General features: G+C 42.5%; 2 protein-coding genes across 22 annotated transcripts in view; one reads left to right on the top strand and one right to left on the bottom strand.

Annotated features, from left to right (window-relative positions):
- Nucleotides 1-10289, bottom strand: part of ZNF239 (zinc finger protein 239) — an 18567-nt gene extending 8278 nt beyond the window's left edge. Inside the window, exons 1-4 of one of the 14 annotated variants that reach the window (XM_035024353.1) lie at nucleotides 10203-10289; nucleotides 9269-9309; nucleotides 5684-5829; nucleotides 3128-3254 (exon numbers count right to left, since the gene is read on the bottom strand). Coding sequence is in view for 1 of the 14 variants with exons in the window: in XM_035024372.1 (XP_034880263.1) it covers nucleotides 3128-3254; nucleotides 8452-8526; nucleotides 9269-9283 (217 nt within the window). In the remaining 13 variants the exon portion in view is untranslated. The other 13 variants (XM_035024311.1, XM_035024325.1, XM_035024319.1 and 10 more) reach the window with 13 other exon arrangements.
- The window catches only part of ZNF485 (zinc finger protein 485), a 33503-nt gene continuing 9768 nt past the window's right edge, over nucleotides 2023-25757 (top strand). The window contains exons 1-6 of one of the 8 annotated variants that reach the window (XM_035024238.1): nucleotides 10321-10392; nucleotides 13729-13832; nucleotides 18768-18902; nucleotides 21190-21352; nucleotides 21483-21771; nucleotides 24093-24179. In XM_035024238.1, coding sequence (XP_034880129.1) covers nucleotides 24147-24179 — 33 coding nt within the window. In that variant the 5' untranslated portion in view covers nucleotides 10321-10392; nucleotides 13729-13832; nucleotides 18768-18902; ... (1 more) ...; nucleotides 21483-21771; nucleotides 24093-24146. Of the gene's footprint in view, nucleotides 2186-5486; nucleotides 5762-10308; nucleotides 10393-13728; nucleotides 13833-18767; nucleotides 18903-21189; nucleotides 21353-21482; nucleotides 21772-23213; nucleotides 23883-24092; nucleotides 24180-25757 lie in introns of those variants that run through there. The other 7 variants (XM_035024226.1, XM_035024255.1, XM_035024230.1 and 4 more) reach the window with 7 other exon arrangements.

Here is a 25757-nt window from a genome sequence, read left to right as displayed (position 1 = left end):
GAGAGAGAGAATGAGAGAGAGAGCATGGGGGGGGGGGAGGGTCAGAGGGAGAAACAGATTCCCTGCTGAGCAGGGAGCCTGATGTGGGACTCGATCCTGGGACTCAATCCTGGGATTCCAGGATCATGACCTGAGCCGAAGGCAGTTGTTTAACCAACTGAGCCACTCAGGCACCCCTCCCTGAAACTTTCAACAATACATAATATTATCACTCTTGTCCCATCCCATGCCTTCGTTTTCTCAGGGCTCACTATTCTATCTTTCACAGGACTTAGCAATTTATAATAATATATTGTGTTTACTTAATGCCTCTTTTACAAGACTGTAAGACACATTTCTTCTTTGCTAAACTCCATAGTAGTCAAATTTTAAATCTTGACTATGTATACCCAGCACAGGAAGTATTAAATACATTGCCTTCCCTCCAGAAACTTGGCTGGAAACAAGGAAAATAAATCAGACTTGCAGATCCAATGGCTAAACTTGGCTGGAAACAAGGAAAATAAATCAGACTTGCAGATCCAATGGTTAATATAAAAGCATAAAAAAAAAAAAATACCCAATCAGGTCTGATGAGACTGTGAGATATAAATTGAAAGCTCTGAGAAGGAATGGTCAGAAGTTTCACACTAGACTTCAAATAAAATCTTAAAGGACAAAATTAATCAGGAACCAGAGTATCATAACCATCAAAGATTCCAGAGAAAGCCAAGCAGGGAGTTTTGAGGCTCTAAACCAGCTACTAAAGGTAATTCCAGGTTTTTATGCAAAGAGTGACAAGATAAATGATATATTAGGGGAGATAAGTCTACTCACAACATCTACCTTGAGCCTGAAGAATGATGTCAACGATCTGTCTCATTGTTACCATTGTTAGCATGAAGTGGACCTATTTTAGAGTGCTGTCTGTGGGACTTAAGTGTTAATAAATTTAAAAGAACTTAAAGTCAAAAAAGAATTGGTGAGAGGATTACAGATGCTGGGGATGGCGAGGGACAAACTTATTTCTAACCTAGGGGGCTGGTAGAATGTTAATACTGACAAAAGTGGGAATATGAGAAGTTAAAAAGGAAAGTAACTTAGAAAATTCTCAATACACTGAATGTGAAGTGACACTGGATATTCAAGGGTAGATAGCCCATAGCCAAGAAAGTACATGGGAATAGAGTTTCATATGAGGATAGGAAATAAAGACATTAGGGTTATCACAGTAGAAAGGATAGTTGAGGCCATTTATGTGTGCGCCAGCTCTTCGAGGGAGGCAGACAAGTGTTCAGATACAGTGTACATTCTTAACAGGGGTACTACTGACACCAAGGGGGAGATAACCAAAAAAAAAGTGGAGAAACATTGATACATGGTGATCTAAAGGCAAGGGCCTTTTAAGATCTCCAAAGTTAGAGGAAAGACAGAGAAGCCAGTGAACATGCAGAGAAAAGGAACAGGAGAAAGGCCAGAGGAAGCAAGAAAACAATGACTTCATACATGTCAAAAAGTTTGAAGGTTAAGGTGAACACTATCAAAGCCATCAGAAGAATTGGTAATAGTAAATCTTGAAGAAAAATTAAAAAAGGAAAAGCTCTGAAAGGGACAAAAGTTTAATAGTGACCTCCAGCTGAACAATTCTGGTACAAAGAGCACAGGCATTAGGTTTACATAAAGAAAATGGAAACACAGGACTCTGACTACTTACAGGGACCAATTCACTCTGTGGTGCTTGTCTTACCTCCCAGGTGTAGCTGAAAACAATGGTTTGAGAGCCACAGTTATGAAAGAACCATGTGGACAGAGGCAGGAAAAAGCCCTGAAAGCCACCATTACAGGCTACTTCTTTTTGGTGGTTTTTGTACAATGTCCGTTTTCACTACAATATGGCAATTTCACATGGTTTAATCTAGTAGGTATATATGTATCTTACATCTAATTAAAAATTCTTTATCATTTTTTTTTAAAGATTTTATTTATTTATTTGACAGAGAAAGAGAGCACAAGCAGAAGGAGAGGGAGAAGCAGCCGATGCGGGGCTCGATCCCAGGACCCTGGGATCATGACCTGAGCCGAAGGCAGATGCCCAAATGACTGAGCCACCCAGGCACCCCATATCATTATATTTTTTAATGGGTACACATTTTTCTCTTGTATATTCCACTATAATTTGTATAACCAACACCCTGTGACACATTTGGTGAGTAATTTTTTTCACTATTTTAAATAATTCTACAATGACTTATCTTTTTCCACAATTTTCAGTTGAAGTTACTAATTATTTCCTTACGATACCTAAAAATGAATTATTACATCAAAAATGTTTAATGCTCTTTGATTCAAGCAGTCAAAATGTTTTTGAGAAAAACTGTGTCAATTATACTCATATCTTTCTCTATGGTATGAAATTTTGTCTCATCACAAGTATTGTCTGATATTCAGAAGGGGAGATGGATGAATCCCTGAATGGGAAGAAAAGAAGCAATGGAAACTAGATACTGTAGGGTGGGGATATTTAATGAAAATAAAGTCCAAGCAAAAATGGTACAAAGCCAATGTGGGGAAAATGTGGGAAAAGATAAGAGTACCAATAAGGTCAGTGTGTACGGGAAAGACCACAACCATCTGAAAAGGAAGAGGGGGAATAAGTGAAGAGACAAAGGTATATCAGTATGTGCAAAGTATCCTTTTGATGCCCTGGCTTTCTCCACAAACCAGAGAACTTCAGAGAGAACTCAGAATATTTCAAAAGGGACTCCTCTTCCATGTATTAGCCTGAGCCTGTAATTTGCCATGGTGCCTAGCTGATTTCTTTGGAGTTCATTCGCCATGATACAATGATCTTCACCCTGCTCTGAGAGATTACTTCTGGGTAACAGAGGGATTGGGTAACTGTGCAGAAAGCAAAATCAGTCCCAAGAGATGGTTTTATAAGGGATATGGTTTCTAAGACGACTCAGTAAAGCTACATTCTTCAATTCTTAACAAGCCAAATTCTTTGGCTGCTTAAAATAATCAGAAACATCCTTTGTGCCAAAAGGAAACTTTTGATTCCTAACCCACAATCCCTGGGGCCTCATTACTATTTAAAATTGAAGAAACAAAGAGTCCAGTGGGCAGGTGTCCAGGCTCATGTTCTTACCTACGGAGACCAACTGGCTGTTGTTCTCCAGCATCACAGCTTGGTGTAGCTTCCTCTGAGCGGGGTCCCGGCAGCCCCGCTCCTCCTCAGTGAAGCCCCCAGAGACATCCTTGAATGTTACCAGTTCCTAAAACATTAAGCAAATTCCTCCTCAACTGACAACTGTTTGCACAAATGCCCTGGAAGGACTGTGGGGCTAGTAGCATTGGACAAAGTGAGAAGGGGACAGAAGAAGAGTACAGTGCAGGGAGCTGAGTCATCTAAGTCAAGTTTTGTTGGAACAGCTTTCCTTTCTCATCTACTTGGCTACTTCTATCCAAATCCTTCCCCTCCTGCCCACAACTCACTCAAGCTCAAGCTGTCCAGTTACTGAATCTTTCTTTGTCACTGTCATTTCACGGTCATTGCTGAGTTGTCCTTTCCACCCCATTCCGACCATTATTCTGACAACCTCAACACTCAAGAGAACAATTTGCTGACTGCTCTAACCTCACATTTCTTAATTTCTTTATAGTGCTCATGATCTCTGCCTCATTTCTTCACGCTCAAAAACCATGACCAGGGCCGTTTCACTATGTGGACCACTCTGCTTTTGAAATATTAATCTCTTAATATCCTACTCCTTAAAAACATCTTCCTGATCCTGGGGCGCATGGGTGGCTCAGTCGTTAAGCGCCTGCCTTCTGCTCAGGTCATGATCCCAGGGTCCTGGGATCGAGCCCCGCATCGGGCTCCCTGCTCAGCAGGAGGCCTGCTTCTCCCTCTCCCACTCCCCCTGCTTGTGTTCCCTCTCTCACTGTGTGTCTCTCTGTCAAATAAATAAATAAAATCTTTATAAAAAATTAAAAAACAAAACAAAACAAAAAAACATCTTCCTGATCTTTTTGCTCTTCCTCTTCCATCACACCTGCTTTATCAAGATCACCACCCTCAACTCTTCCTCTTTTTTCCTTTCAGCCAAAGTATACTTCCGATCTCAAATCTTTCCCTAGTCCTATCAATCATATGTCCTTTCTTGTTCTAAACTAAGTAGTTGAACATTCCTGGAAAAAAGAAAATAGCACACATACACAAACCATGATACTCTCCTTAGGTATTCCCAAATATTTACAGCCAGCCCTGTTTGTCCTCACCTGCAGGCTCCAAATCTCTACCTAACATCTGCACTTAGATGTCTAGGAGGCACTTAAAATTTAATAGGCCCCAACGGAACTCTTGCTCCCAACAATCTCCATCAATATCTGCTCTTCCCTAGGGGTCCCCACTTATAATAAATGGCCAGAAAACCCACCCAATTGCTGAAGCCAGTCTTAGAAGTCATTTTGATTCTCTCCTCTCTCCCTCACATTTTATCCATCACCAAGTCCTACCTCTAAAATGTATCAGAATCTACCCACTTCTCTCCACCTTGCACAGTTATGGTTATAAGCCCCAGCCATCATGTAGTCCCAACTGTACCAACCTCCCAGTTTGTCTCTCTGCTTCCATACTTGCTGTCCAACACAATGAATTTTATACATAGTAGCCAGGGTGATCCTTTAAAACATATACCACATCAGGCATGAAACCCTCCAAAGGCTTTGCAATGGACATCAAGTAAAATCTAGACGCTTCATCTTGACCTGCAAGGTTTTATAGACTGGGTCCTGTCATTTCTCCAACCTCAGCCTGAATCACTCCTCCCTATGTATCACACTCAGCCCCAGTGACCTTGCAGGTCCTTGACAACATCAAACCCATCCCAACTTAGGGCCTTTGCACTGGCTGTCCCCTCTGCCCAGAACGTTCTTTTCCCACATCTTCACACGCCTGGCTCCTTATCATTCAGGTCTCAGCCAAATCGCTACTCCTCAGAGAAGCATTTCCTTGACTGTCTAATCCACAGTGGCACCCAGAAACTACCACTTCTTGTTTTAATTTCTTTGTACTACTTATGTCTTATCCCATTTTCTTATTTATTCATTTGCTTTCTTATTTAACTGTCTCTCCCCACTAAGATATATATTCCTTAAGAACAGAGAGATATTTGATCCTTGCATCCCAAGGCCTCAAGCAATGCCTGGCATCTAACAGGAATCCAGGCGTTTATTTAGTTAACTTCACAGTGACTCTGGTTCCTTCCAGGGTTCTGTTGATGGAGCAACACTTCTCAAACTACCTCTGGTGAAGGACAAGTTTATTTTAAAAAGTTTCTAATATGTCACACTTTTGTCAGATATTTTTACAAAATACAATAAAAAAGAGTTACTAGAAATAAAAACCCAGATGTATAAAATACCAATGCCATTTTAAAAAATATTAGATTTGACGGACATAACATTTTTAAACACTCTTAGTTTCTCTCCTTATGTCTTTGCAGACTGGTAACAAGCAGCAGTCTGTGGACTGGCACCAGCCTTCGGGCCATACCCTGAAAAGCAGAATGACAGAATACACACAAAATGACTAAGAACCAAGTGAAGCCAAGGAAGCAGCTCAACTCTGGGCCAGGGAAGTACCTGATAACCTTCAGAACTCCCAACACCTCAGGCCTGAAGCTGAAGGGGCACTACTCACACGCTCCTCAGGAATCTGAAGAAAACCAGGCTGTTTGCAGGAGTGACAGGACTACCCTACTTATCACCAGTGGAGAAGGTAATGATGAGGAAAGGTGGCAGTTTCCTCCCAAGCTCTCCTCTCAAGGTCTTGGGTATCCACTGTGTCTGAGGTGAAAGAGATGAGATTGGGCTCAAGAAGCCTGCAAGTCCAGTGGCACCTGGGTGGCTGTTGGTTAAGCATCCATCTCTTGATTTCAGCTCAGGTCATGCTCTCAGGGTCCTGGGATTGAGCCCCGTGTTGGGCTTCATGCTCAGTGGGGAGTCTGCTTGAGGATTCTCTCTCTTCCTCTGCCCCTACCCCGCCATGCGCTCTCTCTCTCCCCCTCTCTAAAATAAATAAATAAATGTTAAAAAAAAAAAAAAAAAAAGCCTGCAAGTCCCTGCGCAAAGGTGGGACAGAGAAGGGGTAGAAGTGTAGGTTGCTGCCTCAGGGAGCCATACATACACCCACTAGGACAACAGCGCCTGGGGTACATCGGAGCAGTAGAATTAGCCACTCCTCTCAATCAGACTTTCTTCTCAGCCTCAGAGAACAAGGTTTCTTTCTGTCCAAGGCTAACCTCTCCTGATGCATTCTAGCTCCAATCCTTTTCTTCCTTCTGAAATTCAAGTCCATCAATTATCTTTTTTCCCTTTCATTTCTGATTCATTTTTCCACTCAGTCATCTGGATGGTCTAAGACTCCTACCCAATCTCAATAATATTCAAACCACTTCAGATCTTGTCAACTCATGTCCCAAATCTCCCACCATAGTATTACCTCTTCTTTATTTTCACTGCCACTGTTCCATGTAAGGCCCTCATTTCATACCTAGACCACAATAACTCCTTACCAAGTCTTTAAAGTACAAGTTTTGTCATCTTTCAATCCATAGACTGAAAGACAGAATCATTACTTTTTTAAGATCTCACAAAGTGGTGGGGAGAATTCCATGCCAAGAATGGAAAGGGCACATACACATATATATAATATATAAATTTTTTTTTTTGAAATTACATATTGATGGACTAGATTGGAGATTACTGGATAAGAAATGGTGGAACAGTGGGCCAAATGAAAGGAATCAGTGTGACAAAGGAAAAGGGAAAGAAAATAGTGGTTCTGCTAAAGACAAAGGGGGGAATGAAGGAATCTGAATAATGAAGAGTCGTGTCCCCCGCCCCCCTATCAGTGGAGCTAATAAGTTACACCCAAGGTGGACTCAGTATCCTGAAGGCCAACCAAAGGGGAAGGTCATGGGACTAGTAGTTTCCTGTTCCCACCTGACAAATTTCAAACTTTTTAAAACTACATATATCATGTGGCTTTCCACTTCCTTTTCAGAGCCCATCCTCGCTGGATCCAACAATTTACTTAGAGGTAGGAAACAGTAATGCTGAAGTCAGGAGGTGGACAAGATCTGTCATCACAGAGGATTACCTGCAGTCAACCAGATGTCATGCTGTAGTCTAGAATAGCCCTTTACATGCTGCTTCTGCCTTGACTTGTATTTCTCACATCCATTTTGCAACTCCTTCTAGTTTCAGGACAATCAACAACTGCCTTTCTGAAGCATGAAGATAAGTTAAATGTTTCCTCCTCCAAGATCTCATAGTATTTTTCCCATCTCTCTACCAAAGCTATAAAATCTGTCTTCCAAATTAGCTACAAGATTCTAAAGGATAGGGGCCATGTTCCGCTAATCTTTAAATCCCCAGCAACTAGCTCAACTGACTAGGAATCTAAATGATATTTATAAATTCACATTCAACTTAAATGAATAATGAAAAGATACAAGTAAAACTGAACTTCAGGATCATCAAAGGAAACTCTTAATTTTACAGATGAGAAAACCAAGGCTCATGATAGTGAAGTGACTTACTCAAGGTCACAAAGGGAGGGGTTAAATTGGGACTCCTGCCTTTCAGCAGACTCAAGGAGAATGTCTGGTTTATAAGAGAACACTCAATAAATATCGGTGGAATGAAATCCTTTCTTTAAATTCAAGTTATTAACATATACCAGAATCTCAAAATTTCACTATATTAGCAATCCCCATCGTTGTGATAAATAATCTTCATCAGGGACCAGGTAGAGGAAAAGGAAGGAAAATACAGAGAGCACAGGGTCTTATTCACATTAATTTCCCTTGAAGTCCTCAATTCCTTTTCAAGGCACAGAGATGGCATTCGCAGGACCTTGAGGCAGCTTACTGCCTTCTAAGCCCATTTTTATAAGAGCTCATGTTCTCTTTCTATGTATATAAGAACTGTATTTGCCAAGCAAGTTTGCTGGTAGTGGTGTTAAGAAACAATTGTTTCTTCCTTAAAATCCAGCCTGATATTTCATTCAAGTAACTTCTGGTGTAATTGACCTCTTTAGCTCTGGAGAGGGAATAGCATGGAGTTGGAAGACATGGGCTTTCCTCTGACTCTGCTGCTCTGCAACAGAGGACACGGTGTTTGCCTTCAGCTTTCTCAGAATTAGAGCTCTCCTTGGTAAAATGCCAGCACCAAGGCAGAGAGGGGGCTGGCTGATCCCTTCCATTTCCAACATTCTATGATTCTAAGTGTCAATCTTGAGGTAACTTTCTAGGAATGGTTTTATAGAGACAAATGAGTAATCAGTTTCTTAAAAAGTGCTCCTCGGTAATTTAACAATTTATTGTACCAATTAAACATGTAGATATGTTGGTAAAGGGAATGAAGCAATCAGAGCATAAAAGATGAATAACCCATCTTACCTACCTTAATGATGCTCACATCGAGTATGTAGAGAAATATCTCACAATAAATCCAACAAATCGTTGGGTGTACAAAGGCCAATGGGATTAAAAAAAAGTGAAATTCTTTTAGTAGGTTTGGGGTTGGGGGAAGTGCCTACGACTCTTAATTCTTAAAAAACACCACAGATAACTCTGATGAATATCTTGGTTAAGAAGCATTTCTGGGACTGATTTGGTAACTACTGCGCTGGCATTTAACAAATTTTTTTAATGTTTAATAAATGGTTATTGTTAATATGTATATTTTATTTTTTTCATACATGGAATCTGCTCATGAAGAAAAGCACCATAATTTATAATTCTGTTTGTCTTCCTGAGACTACTGAACACTGGCCAGAGCATGTGATAACTGAATAACTTTTAATATGAGTGAAATGTCTTGGCAGAAAAAGGGTGACTTTGAGAGAGAACCAGGCAAAGATGTTGTGTGGAGTCTTTCAATAGAATAGCTGAGTGCTTTGGGGAGTGGGCCAAGTTCATAGAGGGAGGGTGGTTCAGTAAAAATGATGTGGAATTTAAAGTAAGCAGCCACATGTGCAGACTCTGGCCACATCATTTGATAGCTACATGTCCTCAGTATATTAATGTTCTTACACCCATATTTATAAAATGTATGTCTCACACTGAAGTCTGACAATAAAAATAAAGTACAGAACAAACACAGGACCTGACACCAGATAGGTGTCAATTAATGCTGATGTTCTTCCTTTGTTCCAAGCAAGAAAGGTTATGTTCATTCTCAGAGAGATGGCATTTTCAGAGAAGAAACCCCAACTCACCTGGAACTTGGTCATTTCCTCCTCTCAGGAAGGACAGAATCCTGGAAAAGTAGAGTTAGAGAAAGAGAAAAAGCCATGAATATCAAGTCCACCTTGCAGGATACAGAGTAGCCAGTCCAGCAAGACTGTAGGAAAAAAGTTACTCTGCTCCTGCTACTAACCTCTTTTCAGTCAACCCTTCACACGCTCTCTCCTGAGATGCCTTCCTAGTCTCCCCCAGGCTGCACCTCCCTCGCCTCTCTCCACAGGGTTTTGGATTAAACAGTCCAAGCCTCCCCGCCAAACCCACGAGGGTGAATAAATTCCGCTGCCCCCAGCAACACTAAGATGTGTCAATTTCCTCAGGGTTTCTGATTTCTGCCCTAAAGTTCGAGAAAGACCGGTAGGAGCTCTCGGCTTGGATGCTTTGCCTCAGAATGGATTTCGAGTCCCTGAGGTGCCTTCCCTGACCTGCCTCATTTCTGGGGTGGGAGGACAGTGTTGTGGGGACAGAAACCTCGGTCCCTCAAAGAGGCCCCTCTAGGTCGCCTAACGTCCACCGAAAACCGTGGAATAAGGCCAGTCACCGGCACAGAAATGGCCGGTGCGACCAACTACGAAGCCTCCAGGCCGGCCAAAGTCAGAGCTCAGCCGGGCGAAGGATGGATCCCTCGGAGCCGCAGCCACTTCTGCGCTGGGGGCGCTTAGACTCAGGTGATCACAGTCAGGTCCGGCGGACAGAGCGGCGGTCGCGACGCTCGGACGCACGTGCGACCCCGGGCCGCACCTCCTGCAGGTCGCGCGCCCTCCCACAGCAGCCCAACCAGGTTTCCGGATCTCAGCGGCCCTGCACCTCCCCCGAGGCACTCCCACATCCCAACCACCAGACGCCTCCCTGCCCGCGGCGCTGGCTGTCCTGTCCCGCGCGTCTCACCTCCCACGTGGAATACGATACCTGGAAAAGCAGGACTCCCGACACTGACCCGCACCCGCTCCTACGGGCTCGGAACTACAAGTCCCAGAAAGCTGGGGGATGGCCACGCCCATTTCCGACGCACGCTTCCGGCGCTGGTCCGGACTTGGCGGGCTGTGACGCCGAGGGTTGTTGCTTTACGCCGGCGTCTGCTTGTTCGCTGTTCTTTGAGGTTAGAGGCTAATTTGTTCAAGTTCCCTTACTTTTTTTTGTTGCTGTTGTTAAACAAACGCGTAAGAATTATTTTAGGAATACCCATTAAAGGGTTTTTTTATTTTGCTGAAGTCCTACTGGCGTGAAAAGAACGTAAATATCAGCTCTAATTTTGTCTTTGCCTTAAACGAATATATGCTACTCAGCATCACCAATTCGGCTCCAAAATTCATGCATTTGGCAAACATGAGGGCCTGCTATGTTCCAGGAACTTAAAAATCACTGTGGATGTTAAATTTTTATTTATTTATTTATTTATTTATTTATTTATTTATTTATTTTTAAGATTTTATTTATTTGACAGAGACACAGCGAGAGAGGGAACACAAGCAGGGGGAGAGGGAGAGGGAGAAGCAAATGTGTCACCCAAATGTGTCCCATTCGGGCTGGATCCCAGGACTCTGGGATCATGACCTGAGCCGAAGGCAGACGCTTAACGACTGAGCCACCCAGGCGCCCTGGATATTAAATTTTAGTGGGACAAAGAAGCAATACTTGTTTATACATAAATGGTATAGTGTGTTATAAAGTGATACGTGTTACAGAAAAAGTAGAGCCGAGTTGGAGGATTAAGGGGTGTTGGTGTGTGTTGAGATTGCTTTGCAGTTTTATTTAAGATTTTATTTATTAGAGCACAAGCAGGAGGAGCAGCAGGCAGAGGGAGACGCAGGCTTCCCACTGAGCAGAGAGCCTGATCTGGGATTCCATCCCAGGACCCTGGGATCATGACCTGAGCCGGAGGCAGACGGTTAACCGACTGAGCCACCCAGGCACCGCTGCTTTGCAGTTTTAAATAGGGGTTATTGGAGCAAAGATACTGAGATGAAGTAATCAGTCTCTCGACATTCAGAACTCTTTCTTAAATGTACACAGGCAACTATTTATGCACACACATACTTTTTAAACAACATGGGGTCATGCCATATATATGGGCCTACAGTTTGCTTTTAAAAATACAATAGTACTTACTGTGTATCATAAATTTACCAGAGAAGGGGCGCCTGGGTGGTTTCAGTTGGTTAAGCCTCTGCCTTCAGCTCAGGTCATGATCCCAGGATCCTGGGATTGAGTTCGGCATCAGGCTCCCTGCTAAGCTTCTCCTTCTCCCTCTGCCTGCTTCTCTGCCTCCTTGTTCTCTCTCTCTCTGTCAAATAAATAAATAAAATCTTTAAAAAAAACCAATAAATTTACCCTAGAAACAAACCCTGCCCCCTTGAGACCCTTTTAATTATTACAGCCTTCAAGGGGAGAGCAACAAAATTCTCCCAGGCTGCACCTTCATTACCTTCACCCCTTCCTGAGGGGCACAAGGCCACTCCCAACTCTCCCCAGGACCTTCCCTTCAGATTTATTTTGGGAGTTAACTGTTGCCTGGACCTCTCCTCTGTATCTTCCCCCTTCGTTAGTGTATTAGCTTCCAAATGCTGCTGTAATAAATTACCACAAACCTAGTGACAAAAACCAAAACAAAACAAAAAACAAAAAAACCCCACAAATTTCTTTTCCTACAGTTCTGGAGGTCAGAAGTCTGAAATCAGTTTCACTGGGAAAAAGTCAAGGCATCAGAGCAGCTGGTTCCTTCTGCAGGCTTAGAGGATTTGTTTCCTTGTCTTTCTCAAAGTACATTTGATAGCCTCTATTCCTTGGCAGTGGCTTCTTCTTCCATCTTCAAAGTGCTTGACTCCAATCTCTGCTTCTGTCATCACATTACCTTCTCTTGCACTGAGTCTTCTTGTGTTCTTCTATGGACTGATGTGAGGACTTACATCAGGCCCACCTGGATAATCCAGGATAATTTCCCTACATCATGATCTTTAATCACATTCACAAAGTCCCTTTTGCTGTATGAGGTAACATTCAGTTTCTTCGGATTAGGACAGGGACACATTTGGGTGACCTACCATGTTTGGAGAGGCTCCTCCTCTGAGTTGCTTTCCTACCTTTTGTCTGGGGAACACAAAGTATCAGGGCCCTAGTGCTCTCCTAAATATTCCCTGATCCATTGATTCTGTCACTCGTGCCCTGACTCTCACTTTCTGATGTTCTCAGTTACCTCCTCATCCAATTTAGAGGCCATGGCTCATCACTATGGTTAGTCCTTTGCATATACTGTCAACTCTCTTGCCCATGTCTCACTTGGTTATATTCTGCCGATAAAACACCAAACCTGGTTGAATCCAATTCTCTGCCTGTTCTGTGCTTGCACTTGTGTAGTAGATGTGGCCTGAGAGAAACACATGGCCATGATGATTGGTCTCACTTTCAATTTATGACCACTAAGGTCAAGTGGGCCTTTAATGCTGCCCAGCTATCCTACTACATTTGCTTAGTCCATACATTCTTTTAACAATTTCACAGCTTCTCCTCATTCTTCAAGCCTCTGACAACTCTCTCCCATTTCACTCACAGCTGATGACTTTGCTTTCTATGAGAAAAGAGAACTAAGAGAACTATACTGTCCTACAAGTCCATCTGCCCACCTTTCTCCACTGGAATCTGTATGCTCTACTTCCCATTCTGAATGAACAGCCTCAGTTCCTATTTAAGACAATTCTCCATTTGCACCCTGAATTGTATCCCCTTTCTCACACATGAGGGCATTCTTCTCTCTTCTGTATTACCAGTTTTTCATTCCATACCGAATCATCAACATACTAATGAATATGCTGTAGTATCTTCTATAAAATATCCCTTTGTCCTTCATCCCATTTCTCAAGCTACTACCCCATTTCTCTGATTCTCTTTATTGCAAAACTCCTTAAAAAATTGTCTTTAAGAGATGTTTCCAATTCCCATTCTCTTGAATCCACTGCAATTAGGTGTTTTTCCCCACCAATCTAATGGAAAAGTCACCATTAGATTTCAATATCCTGTGTTCAAAATCTATAAATGAAAAATGTTTAGAATGGGAGAAATTGACAAATTACTATAAACCTTGGGTATTTTGACACACCTCTTACAGAAAAAAAAAAAATCAAGCCAGCAAAAATCTGCTTGGGATATGGAAAATCAGAAAAATACAGTTAAGCCTGATTTAGTAGGTAAATATAGAATAGTAGACCCCCAAAGCAGAAAATAACTGTTTTTTTAAAAAACATGAAAAAGTCACAAAAATCCTATTAAAAATGATAAAATGTCAACAAATTTTACAGAGTTTATATTATATAGTCAACTTGCAGTTATCAAAATGGACTTTAGATGGACTCTCTCTATAGATGCTAGCCCATGAATCTGCTGTCCACAGTATTTCTGACATCACCTACCAAAGTGCTGAACTTTTTTTCTGTCCATCCAGAGGTTCTCAAATATTACTTCAACAGCAAAAGCTGATCTCCAATCCTGTAAAGAACATGGCAGCCATCTGAGAAAGGCCTGCAGTTGGAAGTAATGCTATTTGGAGTATGTAAACCATCTATTGTGCTTTCATATAAAAACCAATTAGAGCATTGAAATGTATCATTTATGACTCTGAATTCCTACTTTCCAAGAACCTAAGACTATATGTTACCTGGATTATTTTGACTTTTATAATGTGCAATGAAGAACTTTATCTTTCTGACACTATCACCATTTTATAGATGTAGAAAACTAAGACAAAATGGAATTTTCCTGAAGTCACTCAACTTGTTATTGGCAAATCCTGTTAAGCCAAGATATTGCCTCTTGTCAGGGCAGTGCTTTTTTTCCTCTAAAAATCCACCCCTGGGGTAGGATTGGTGTGGATGGAACCATCTAGAAGTCCAGCCTAAAGTTCTAGGGAGAGAGGTAGGGTCAGATGGTTAACAGAAGGATATGGGGACAGACCTGAGACTTATATCCTGACTAACAGGGCAACAGTTGTTCTCAGATTCTGCTGATTGCTTGGAACAGGAAAAGGCCCACTTGGAAGAACATGTTCTTAATGTGGTGAGCAAGAGGAAAGACAAGAATGGCAGCCTGCCCAGATACCAGAGAAAATCCTGGTTCTGTCTATGTCTTTTAACAAATTAAGCAAATATTAGCATATATATGCCAAATACCATACCTTTATCTTACGTATTTTTTCCATACACTTTACTGAGAGATAGGTAGTGTGACCCCATTTTACAGGTTTTACATTTTAAAAGTTTCAAGAAGCATATTTAGTGTCTCATAATATGTTTTCCAATCTCATAATAAGGGTAGAGTATGGATTCAAATCCAGATTTTGGGTTTTTAAAAAATATTCCAAAGCACATGTTTTTCACAGTTGACTCCCTTTATAATTATCCTGTGTTTCCATGTAATTTTCCCCTTCAAGACTTGGTTTTCTCATTTATGAAAGGGACCCAGTAATCACAGCCCTTTTCAAGGAAACCTCCAGGAAGGCAAAAGGGGTTAAACTGTTCCAGGAACTTTCCAGGGTTCTATATGGTTGAAGATAATTATCACTGAAATGTGGTGCATTGTTCTTAGAAAATGTCAGGAGGTGTTTGTAGGGATGAGTTGAGAGGCCTCAGCAGGGGTTGTTATGGGGACAAAAATATTCACGTTGTGTTCTGCACAGTTTAGAATCCCGGGAGAATGATCCCTGGAGAATTTCCTCCCAGGGTGGTGCTGAGACCTTGGGATGTATGCTGAATGGCATTCTGCTGACAGTGATCAACCTGCCTACAAACATATACCCCATACTCATTCACACAAACTATATACATAAATACAATCTGTACCCCTTCACAAGCATGTTCCCACACAACCATATTCATACACAGCATGTGCTTACACTCTCACCCATTATTGTCCATGAGAGAGTACATTATAATTCTCAAATTTTTTTCAGTTCATATATTTTAAAAACTTTTTATTTTGAAATAATTATAGATTCACAGGAAGTTGGAAAAAATGGAGGTCCCTGTATCCTTCACCTAGTTTCTTCTAATGGCAGTATCTTAGATTTTGTAATTTTCAGGATATAGATTCTGTAGATGTTTTGTTAAGTATATACTTAAGTAATTTTCTTAGGAAAGATCATAAATGATATTGTTTTTTATTTTCAGTTTTCACATGTTTATTATTTAGTATATAGAAAATTGATTAATTTTTATGTTGATCTTGGACCCAGTGATCTTGCTGAACTTAGTGGTTATCGGAGGGCTTTCTTTTTTAAATGCTTTTTTGACATTGTTCACATAGAGAATAATATCATCTATAATTAGAGATCATTTTCCTTCTTTATTTCCAATCTGTATCCCCTTTATGTTTTTTCTGACCTATTGCACTAGCTAGCATTTCCGGTACTATGATGCATAAGATGATGAGAGCAGACATCCTTGTTTGTTACTGTCTTAGGGAGAAGGCATTTGATCTTAACATTAAGTTTGGTGTTACTTTAGGTCTTTATCAATTTGAGGAATTCCTTTCTATTCATAGTTTGCTGAGTGTTGTTATCATGAATAGTTGTTGGATTTTATGAAATGCCTTTTCTTTTCTTTCCTTTTTTTAAAAAAAGATTTTCTTTATTTGAGAGAGAGATAGTCTCATGTGCATGCATGAGTGGGGGGAGGGGCAGAGGGAGAGGAAGAAGCAGACTCCCCGCTGAGCAGGGAGCTGGAGGGATGGGGAGCTCAATCCCAGGACTCTGGATCATGACCTGAGGCAAAGGCAGATGTTTAACTGATTGAGCCACCCAGGTGCCCCTGAAATGCTTTTTCTTATATCAATTTAATGATCTTAGTATTTTTCTTCTTTAGTATTGATATGGTAGATTATACTAATGGGTTTTCAAATATTGAACCAATATTGGTTGTATATGTGGAATAAATTCCACTTGGCTGAGGTATATAATCCTTTTTATACATTGCTGGATTTGATTTGATAATATTTTCTTGAGGATTTTTACATCTAAATTAATGAGATATTGCTCTGTAGTTTTTGTTTTGTTTTGTTTTGTTTTGATTCACCCTGGTTTGGGTTATCAGAGTAATGATGGCCTCATAAAATAAGCTGGGAAATGTTTCCTCTTATTTTTTGGAATAGATAGTATAAAATTTTATGTTAGTTCTTCTTTAAATGTTTGATAGGGGCGCCTGGGTGGCTCAGTCGGTTAAGCGGCTGCCTTCAGCTCAGGTCATGATCCCAGGGTCCTGGGATCGAGTCCCGCATCGGGCTCCCTGCTCTGCGGGGAGCCTGCTTCTCCCTCTCCATCTGCCTGCTTCTTTGCCTACTTGTGCTCTCTCTCTATCTCTCTGTCAAATAAATAAATAAAATCTTAAAAAAAAAATGTTTGATAGAATTCTCCAGTGAAACAATGTAAACCTGGAGATTTTATCTTAAATTACAAGTTCAGTTTCTTTAATAGTTCTGTAACTATTCAGATTGTCTATTTTTGGGCGGGGTAGGTTATGGTTTTCAGGGAATAGGTTCATTGCTTCCAAGTTGTCACATTTATGAATGTAGAGTTGTTAGTAGTATTCCTTCTTGAGCCCTATTTGGGGGACTCACAGTATGGTAAGGAGCCTTTTGCCTAAATAGCGGGACTGAGGCTTATAGGAATGTTTGTATCTGTTTTCCAAGGTAAATGATCTGCTGTGTGGATGATCTAACAGTGCTTTTTTCCCTCTATCTTATTTTAGTCTTGCCCCACCCCTATCCAGTACCCTTTTGCCATCTCTCCTTAGCTGATTCCAACCCGGACCCCAGAGAAAGGCAGTAATGATGTGGCCCCCGAGGCCATTGAGGCCCTGCTAAGCCCTCCTTTCCAGGATGCTCTCCATGTTGCGAGAGCCAGGTGCTCTGGGAGGAAGCTTGTGAGGTCTCCATCTGGGGTCTACATTTTCTGCCTGTTGTGGTCTTGGGACCTGGAGGAGCACCAGACAGGGAGCACCTCAGTCTTTAGACCTCAGCTGGAAAGCCCTTGGGAGACACACAGAAAGAAAGGTGGAGGGACTTCGATTTACAGATTTCCTCCTGGATGCCCTGTACTGAGCTTCGGGCCCAACGTTCATCCTTGCCTGTTAAAGCACTGGGGAATAGGGGTTATTCCTCACTTGTCTTAAATTGAAGGCATAGAGGATGAGAGAGAAAGGGGCCATGACTTGCGCAAGATTCTGCTGTTGGTAAATGGCAGAGTCAGGATTGAAACTCATTACCTTAGGTATTGCATTGGAAGCACTTTCACTATAGCACATTTATCTGTCACCTCATCTTTTCAGGGGATCAGAGATGCAACAGGCCAGAACAGAGATGAAGAAAGGAACTTTTGTTGGACCCCGTGGGCTCTGCCTCCCAGTCCAGCCTGCTGGGGGAATCAATCCAACATAGAAATAGCAGGCCAATTAAGATGGTGGCAGATGCAGGTCCGGTCACAGTGGACTCCTAGGAAAGCTGGAGAAATCACTGTTGGAGCTGGAAAAGGGAGGTCAGGGCTTCCATGTGGATTTGAGCCCTTTCCCCAGCCAGGCTGGCTCCTGACTGGAGCAGGGGATCACAGAGCTCCCTCTGTCCAGATCCCCTGTGAGTTCTAAGAATATCTCCACGTCTGTTTCCCAAACTGTCCCCAGGGTGTGCTCAAATGATGTATAATCATAGAAATGAAGAGGGTGATGAGGGGGGTTTCATCCAGCCCTCTTTTCAGACTGGGAATCATGGCCCAGAGAAAAGAAGCGAATTGGTCGAGTGCCTCCAGGCAAGCAGGGAGGGGCAAGGAGGGAAGTTAATCCTGCCCAGTAATAAAGGGCTCTTGGTGCTGCCTGCTAAGGAGGGAGGGGGGAGGGGGAGATGGCCCCAGGGCTGTGGAAACTCATCATTATATGTACACGCTGCTAGATGCACCTCAGCATGATTCCTGCACTCACTCATTCAGAAGCGTTCAGCAACTATATTCTATGTACCTCATCACATAAAATGCTGTTTCTCCACATGGCTCCACCAGCACTGGGAGGGAGGGTTTTAGCGGTTTTCAGCTTTATGAATCCTCTCTTCTCCCCCATCAGCCTCTCCATCCTGATTGTTGTTGCTGTACTTCCCACCTTTCTTCAGACTGTATCTGTTGACTTTCTCTAAGATACCGGGCACAGCCAACTAAGGGATACTAATGAGTAGCTAACTTAAGGAGCATACCCCAATCCAAGGTTAAATGTATCATAGAGTATCCCTAAAGATCTAGAAATCTTTAAAACCAAAAAAAGGTTCCATTTAGATGTTGTATTAGGATGATAGAAATGTAAAAGAAAAAAGATCTGTGTGGAGCGGGCAGGGTTGGGTTGCCGGATTTAGCAAATGAAAATGTCCAGTTCAATTAGATGAAAATGAAAATGCCAAGCTCAATTAGAATTTCAGATACACAACGAATGACTTTTTTTTTTTTTTTTTTTTTAGGAGATGTGTGTCCCTTGTAATGTTTGTCTGAAATTCAAATGTTGCTGGGCATCCTGTATTTTATCTGGAAACCCTAGAAGAGTGACATGTTTCCAAGAATGCCTTAAAAGACTCTAAGTGGGTAATTACAATCTGGTAAGCTAGCCCGGCCTTCGGCTTAGCCACCTACCTCAGAGAAAGAGGATACTGAGAATAGCTGCACAGAGCTTCTCAACAGCTCAGTTACCAACTCCTCCTGGCTCACCTTCTCTGTCCTCTGCCTTTCCCTCATCTTCCATGAAAACCCACACCTTCTCTGCTTCAGGCACCAAGAGCAGCTAAAGGCAGGAGTGGTGGAATGAGATTGCTAAGGCAGGGGCCGTGGAATGAGATTGCTAAAGCAGGGGCCGTGGAGTGAGATTGCTTGGGTGTAAATACAGGCTCCGCTACCAGAAAACAAGACACCATGGGCAGGTTTATCAATGTCACTAAGTGCTGATTTCCTCCTCTGTAAAATGAGGCTTGTGAAAGCTGCCCCTCTCAGGCTGTCATGAGAACTGCAGGAAATAAGGCGCGGAAGGCCTGCATCACAGTGCCCTGTAAAAGTTAATTTACCTGTTTTGACATTTAGGGGGTGGCGATTGCTAGCAGCATGCCCTTGGAGACAGAGGAGCTGTGGGAGGATGTTTGACCTGCTCCAGGAATGTCTGCCTTTGTGCCCTGTTGTGTCCTTGTATCTCTGACTTTTCATTTTTTTTATCTCATTTATTTCTCACAATAGTCCTGGGAAGTAGGGGAGCAGAGATTATTAACTTTTTTGTATGTGAACACACCGAGACCACATTATTTGGCCTCTCTAAACCTTCCTTATCTGTTAAAAAAAAAAATGAGAAGCAGGGTGAGATCCTTATAGCAGCAGAATTTTTTTTTAAATTAATTTTTTAAAGATTTTATTTATTTATTTGACAGAGAGAGAGAGTGAGCACACAAACAGGGGGAAACAGTGCAGGGAGAGGAAGAAACAGGAGCAGCAGAGTTTTTGAATTTCTCCAAGTCACTCATAAAAATGGACTGAGTCCCTAGGATAGCAGGAGAAACATCCCACTGGACAGTATCTTCAACAAAGCCAAAGTCAGGGTACCCCCACAACCAGAAGAGGTGAGGTCAAAGCACCGTGGGGCTTCAGCAGCTGTTCCAAAATAGTGAGAATCCTGGAACCCAGAACACAGAAACTACCACCACATAACACAGTCCCCAAAGAAGAGAACTCCACTCTGAGTGGACTCCTCAGCAGGAAGCTGAGAACACCTTTGAAACTGGGCTAAGGCTCCATAGGCTCCTTCACAAGCTCCAGTTTGTAGGTAAATCCAAAAGATGGCAGGAAACTGAAAAAGCCAGGGCTCTTTGGAGAAGTGGCTGGTTTGTGGCAAAGCATAGTGTAGGCCTCGGACAACTTGTCTGCCAGGGAGCAAGAAACTTCCAAAGAGGGTCCAGGCCTGATTGAAGTGTTCCCCTTTGAGTCAAACAAATAAGGTATAAAAGAAATCTATGGGACACTTAGAGATATTCAGATTTGGACTGGATATTAGATATAAAAGAATTTGTGGAAAAAATGAAGACTAACCAAATGGGAATAAGCAAAGGCTATTTATTCAAAGCATGCTGTAGCAAGGTAGCTACCATCCCTTGCATTTTGGCAGAGACTCAAAGGCAGTGGAGTGGTAAAGCTTCAGAGTGGAAAAAACGGAAGGCTTTGGGTATGCCCTGATTGCAGGCCATTGGGAAGGGAAACTGGAGGTAGCTAAGTAGAAGAGGGCGTCCTATATGGTTAGTTAGGGGAGTATATTTGGCATTCTCTGATTGGAAGTGGGGACAAAACTAAGGGATACTGTCAGTTATTAACGTCTGACTCTTAGGGGCTGGTTAATAGTTTGGCTGCTTGGGCTGATGGCTAGAGATGATGTTTTGATTTCTTACAAGTCAGTCTACAAGCAGGCTGGCTTCCTGGGCTAGTTATTGTGAATTGTTGCTAGTTGCTATAGATTTTTTTTTTTAAGATTTTATTTATTTATTTGACAGAGAGAGACAAAGCAAGAGAAGGAACACAAGCAAGGGGAATGGGAGAGGGAGAAGCAGGCTTTTCTTGGAGCAGGGAGCCTGATGTGGGGCTCAATCCCAGGACCCTGGACCATGACCTGAGCCGAAGGCAGAGGCTTAACGACTGTGACTATCTTTTTTTTGCTTAGTATTGTTTTCAAAGTTTATCAATTATGTAGCATATATCAATACTTTCCTTTTATTGCCAAATATCCCACTGTTTGGATATACCATACTTTTTTATTCATTTGCCAGTTGATGGACTTTTGACTCTTATGAGCAACACTGGTATGGACTCTTATGTACAAGTTTTTGTGTAGATGTATTTCTCATTTCTCTTTGGTAGGTACCTGGGAATGGTATCACCGAGTGATATGATAACTCCATGTTTAAAGTTTTGAGGAACTGCTAAACTGTTTTCCAAAGTGGCCACACCATTTTATCATTCCACCAACAATGAATGAGGATTGTAATTCCCCACATTCTGATGGCTTCTTATCTCATTCAAAGTAAGAGCCAGTGTCCTTGCAGTGGACTAAATGGACCAATATTGTATTAGTCATGGTCTTCCAGAGAAACAGAATGATAGTATATGTGTAATTAATTAATTAATTAATTAATTGGCTCATTTGTTTATAGAGGCTGAGAAGTCCCATGATCTGCCATCTGCAAGCAGGTATAATTCAGTCTGTGTCAGAAGGCCTGAGAACCAGGGGAGCCAATGGCTGAAGGCCTGAGAAGGGAGGGGTGGTGTGCTGGAGGAAGTCCCAGAATCTGAAGGCCTAAGAACCAGAAGCTCCGATGTCTGAGGACAAGAGAAGATGGATGTCTCAGCTCAAGAAGAAAGAGAGAGAATTCATCCTTCCTCCACATTTTTGTTCAACTGGACTCTCAATGGATTGGATGATGCCTGTCCATATTGGTAAAGGTAGATCTTCTTTACTCAGTCTACTGATGCAAATGGTAATGTTTTCTGGAAACATTCTCACAGACACATCCAGAATTAATGTTTTACCAGCTATCTGGGTGTCCCTTAGCCCAATCAAGTTGACATGTAAAATTAATCATCACAAATATGATCTAGCCTTTACCTGTCTTTGGTGTTCTAACCCCTTGACATTTTACTGTTCCTCAAATAAACCAAGTACACTCTGTAGGGGCTTTGCATCTGCTGTTTTATCTGCCTGAAACTAACTTCCCACAGATATACCCCTTTTTGTTACCTCACTTCCTAAAGACTTCTGCACATATGATCTCTTATCAAAGGGGCCAGTCCTTACAGCTCTAGATTAAGTAAGAATCCTCTTCTCACTTCTTTACCCTGATTTTGTTGAATCTCTCTCTTCCAAATGTCCATTTGAATGTAAGATCTTTGAGGGGACAGACATTATTTGTTTGGTTCACTGTGTTAAAGAGAAATTATACTGACACCTTTTGAAACTTGCAAAGAAGACTATTCAAGACTTTATTGCATTGCAATATGGAAGAGAGTTTGGAACTCCCAGTACAAGAGGGACAAGTGGGGATTTATAGCCAACTGACAGGGTGAGGGAATAAATGGAAAAGGACTATGAAGAAATCGGTTAGGTATCAAGATAGGGGGAGGGCAGAATAGGAATTTGGTTAGATATCAAGGGTGGGGGAGGAGGAGCTTGATTGGATTCCAAGGGTGGGGGAATTCTTTTTTTTTTCTTTTTAAAGACTTTATTTACTTGAGATAGAGTGAGCACAAGCCGAGGGACAGAGGGAGAGGGAGAAGCAGGCTCCGCACTGAGCAGGGACCCCGACGCGGGGTCCCTTAGGACTCTGGCACCATGACCCCATCCGAAGGTAGACGCTTAACTGACTGAGCCACCCAGGCCCCCCTGGGTGGGGGAATTCTTGATGAACTGGCTTAGGAGGATTCTTCGATAAAATTGGACTTACTACGCCAAACACAAGGTCTTATGGAAGAGGATTCAGAGGATCCTGACCAAAGTCTGGTTAAGGAGGGAGTCCTTATCAAGTGCTCTGTCCTTAGCATCTAGAATAGTGAGTGGCATTTAGCAGGGCACTGGTTAATCATTGTTAATTTGGCAAATAAATGCCCCGTTCTGAGAAATAGTCTTCCAAATAAAAAGTCCTAATTGAAAAAAAGAGATACACTTTCCTTACTAAGCTATCCAATTCCTGGAGTTTATAAGTAGTACTTTTTTTTTTTTTTTTTTTTTTGCTAGAAAATAACACATTTAAAAAAATGGATTCAATCTTGTTCCATCTTCTATGTCAGCAAATAGGAAATTTTTAGTGTTTTGGGTGTTCTACTTTTCTAACATGCTTTTTCTTTGCTTAAAATCAAAATGGGATTGCTTGGAAACAAATAAGCAAACGAATCAATCATAAAGAGCTGTCCCAAAGTAACATAAAACATGTCTCATAGATTTGCATGTTTCTAGCATTGGGTGCCAGTCTTGGCTGCATATTAGAATCACGTGGGAGGTTAAAAAAATCCCGATGCCAGGACTACCCAGAGCATTACTCCAGAATCTCTGAAGCTGGGACCAAGGCCCCACTGCTTTCCAAAGCACCCCAAGTGATACCTAGAAAGGCACAGGATGGAGACACTGAGACCCTGGACGGAATCCCAGACTACATTTCCCAGAGGCCCCCGCGGCCGCTTCCGTTTCCGGCCTTGCCCGCCTCGGCGTGCGTAGAGCGAGGCTCCTGGAAGCTCGCGCATTTGCGCGGCCAGTACCGCCGTGGGTGGTCGCAGTTTTTCCGCGCACTGAGCCTCGCGGCCCAGCCCGCCCAACTTGGTCCTGGAACGCTGCCGCCGGGCTGGGGCCCTGAGACCTGGTGCACCCCTCTTTTCCTCAGGGAGCCGGCCTTGGAAGGAGCCGGCTGAGGAGGGGACAGGCAAATGTGGCCGGGGCCCCACCCCGAGGAGCGGTGCCCTGTCGAGTGACCGCCCGAATATGGCGCCTGACCGAAAGTTTAAAGGCTTGCGCTGAGGCCCAGAGATTGAGTCACCTACGAGACTTTCCACCCGTGTTGGCGAAGGTGCCTGACTGACTCACACCCAGAGCTTGGCCTTGCTGCCGGGCCAGATTCCAGGCAGCCGGCCCTGACCTTAACCACCTTCACGTGTCCACCCACCTTTGTGGGGAGTGGGGAGGGTGGAGGACTGGTCTTGTCCAGCTTGCAGAGAGCAAGTTCTAGCTAGTTTAGGACATGGAGGGACTTCCTCATATTTCCTTTCTTTTTTCCCAGATTGGCTTATTCAGGATTCTTTGCCCTTGCCTGGGAGAACAGGTCAGGAGACAGATGGCCCCAAGACTACCAAGACCCCAAATCCAGGCAAGTTTGATTTCAGCTTTTCCCGAGAAATGGCCACTGTTTCAAAGTGAAGTCGGGTTTATGCTTCTTGCCTGGAAGATGCTCTGCCGTGTATGGACCAAATTAGGTTGCCTGAGCCTATCCTGGATTGGTGCAGCTTTACAGAGAAAGGAGCCCTCTCCCCACTGTTGTCCCTTCATTTCCTCTCTACCCATTACAGAGTTGTTCACTAAATCGATTTTTGCTACCCATGCTTTCTAGAGTGCTAGAAGCTGAAGAGTACTTTGTAGTAAAGTATAGCTGTTGCCTGAAAGGGGTTGCCAACTCACAGAAGATGAAAAACAGACTCATTTATCATATAACGACAGAGGCTGAAGTGTCAGTGAATGATACAGTGATGGTAGTGCCTTTGATGTTCAGGGTCGGAGTCTAAAGGGTGGATGGGTGGTGGTGGTGGTGGTGGTAATCCTTTTAGTTCTTCCTGAAGATTAAATGAAGCTTGCATAATCGCAGAAGATGGGATGACTAGGGGAAGGCTAGGACATGAGTGAAGCCATCACATCTAAACCAGGAACAAACTGGTTCCAGACAAATTTGGAAACATTTGGGGTCTAGAATGCCAGGCTGGAGTTTGTTTTTATCCTGGAGAAAACTGGGTTTTGAAGGATTTTGAAAAGTTGACGGGAAGTAATTAGCATTTTGACAGGAAGTAATATATGAGTATTACACAAATTAAGAGTACAGAAAATTTTATTTATTTATTAAAAAAAAATTTTTTTTAAAGATTTTATTTATTTGACAGAGACACAGCAAGAGAGGGAACACAAGCAGGGGGAATGGGAGAGGGAGAAGCAGGCTTCCTGCGGTGCAGGGAGCCAGATGTGGGGCTCGATCCCAGGACCCCGGGATCATGACCTGAGCTGAAGGCAGACGCTTAACGACTGAGCCACCCAGGCGCCCCAAGAGTACAGAAAATTTTAAAAATTAAAGGTTACCTGTATTCCTATCACACTAACAAGTCAAATTATTTCATTTGAAACACTTTCACATATGTATTTTTTAGGTTTACCCATTTTTTTCCTTTTAATTTGTCGTAGCCATTTCTTCCAGTTTGCTCCATTGTCGCATTACCATTTTTTATAGTTCCTTTTTATACTGTAGTCAACCAGCCTGGTGACTTTGAACAGGTTCTTTCAACTCTCTGAGCTTTACTACCCTTAATGATAAAATAGATTTACTTTATGAATAGTCATGGTAGAAATTCAGAGAGGTGATGTATAGCCTGGGGCTTAGCACTGTGCCTGGTACATATTAAGTTGCTATTGCTGTGAAAGGCTATTGACAAATATATATTATTTCCCAGTAAATTCTAGGATGAAGCCAGTATCACTTTGCATGTCTTTTTGAGTTTTAGTTCATTTGTTAATTGACAAATCCTTGAACACTTCCGAAATGTGCCAGGCAGTATGTTAGGCTGGTGAGACAGCAGTGACCCAACTGGTCCCTAACCTCCCGGAGCTCACATAGATGATACCAACAATAAATCTAATCTTGCCAGGAAGTGAGAAATCCTGTGAAGAAAGTGAAGTGGGTCATGGG

This window comes from Mirounga leonina, unplaced genomic scaffold (assembly GCF_011800145.1).
Source record: "Mirounga leonina isolate KUSES-001 unplaced genomic scaffold, KU_Mleo_1.0 Mir_114, whole genome shotgun sequence".
Classification (NCBI taxonomy): Eukaryota; Metazoa; Chordata; class Mammalia; order Carnivora; family Phocidae; genus Mirounga; species Mirounga leonina.
This window is presented reverse-complemented; position numbering and strand designations above follow the sequence as displayed.